This window comes from Lagopus leucura, unplaced genomic scaffold, assembly GCF_019238085.1.
Source record: "Lagopus leucura isolate 7727_CA_CO unplaced genomic scaffold, USGS_WTPT01 30356-0_obj-0_obj, whole genome shotgun sequence".
Classification (NCBI taxonomy): domain Eukaryota; kingdom Metazoa; phylum Chordata; class Aves; order Galliformes; family Phasianidae; genus Lagopus; species Lagopus leucura.
In genome coordinates, this window is record NW_024963909.1 from 1 (window position 1) to 1,011 (window position 1,011).

The 1,011-nt window shown below is 45.4% G+C and overlaps 1 protein-coding gene across 1 annotated transcript; it reads left to right on the top strand.

Moving 5' to 3' along the window:
* Positions 1–118: 118 nt before the first annotated feature.
* On the top strand, positions 119–1,005 carry LOC122191415 (cytochrome P450 2F3-like). Its single transcript, XM_042891677.1, has 2 exons — positions 119–299; positions 749–1,005. Exons 1-2 carry the CDS (start codon positions 141–143, stop codon positions 971–973), a joined length of 384 nt encoding a protein of 127 aa, XP_042747611.1. The 5' UTR covers positions 119–140; the 3' UTR covers positions 974–1,005.
* The last annotated feature ends 6 nt before the right edge of the window (positions 1,006–1,011 follow it).

The following is a 1,011-nucleotide window of genomic DNA, read 5'->3' on the forward strand; positions in this document are numbered from 1 at the left end:
TTTGGAGAACCACTCTGCTTCATTCAGAGACTGTGAAATTCCACTGTCCACTGCAGCTCATGTTACCCACTGTACCCGTAGGTTTTATTTAATTAGTTCATTACTTATTCATAGATTGTAACTTTTCTGAACTCACAGGAATGCCCTTCGACCCAACGTACAAGCTGAGCTGCGCTGTCTCCAATGTCATATGTTCCATTGTCTTTGGGAAACGATATGACTATAAAGACAAGAAGTTCCTGTCCCTGATGAACAACACAAACAAAATATTTGAATTGATGAATTCCCGCTGGGGACAGGTATGTTCAGCAGATATTTCATAGTGGGGACATTTTGCCAGGGGAGCAGGAGGCCTCCCTCACAGGGAAGTTGGTCTCAATGATCCTTGTGGGTCCCTTCCAACTCAGGAAGATATTTTGTGATTCTGTGATATTTCACAGTAGGACCTGTCAGCACTCTATGCAGAAAAGTGAATACCTTCCAGACAGAGAAGGTTTAATGCTGTTACCACCCCACGGCATTGTCATTGGATCTAGATGACCTTGAATGCCCTTTCCAACCCAAACCATTTAAAATCTCTAAGAATTCATGCTGTGACCAAGCAGGTCTCCACTGCTGTATAGAACTGGCCAGCCAAACAGCCCATCTCCTTCGCTTAGCTGAGGGGGTTGAACCTGCCTGCTTTTGGCTAATCACAAAGACTAGGGCAATGGTCACTCTGGGGACCTTTCTGTTTCTTTCCTTCCAGTTTTACCAAATGTTCTCCTACATCCTGGATTATTTGCCCGGCCCACACAACAAGATATTCAAAGAAATTGATGCTTTAAAAGCCTTTGCGGCAGAGGAGATAAAGCTGCACCAAGTCTCCCTGGATCCCAGCGCCCCCCAGGATTTCATTGACTGTTTCCTCAGCAAAATGCAGGAGGTAAGGAGACACCAAAGCACAGCTCATCCCCAAATACACCTGTGCTGATAACTTCTCCCAGTTGGCTGCTGCACTTAGCAGAGAAA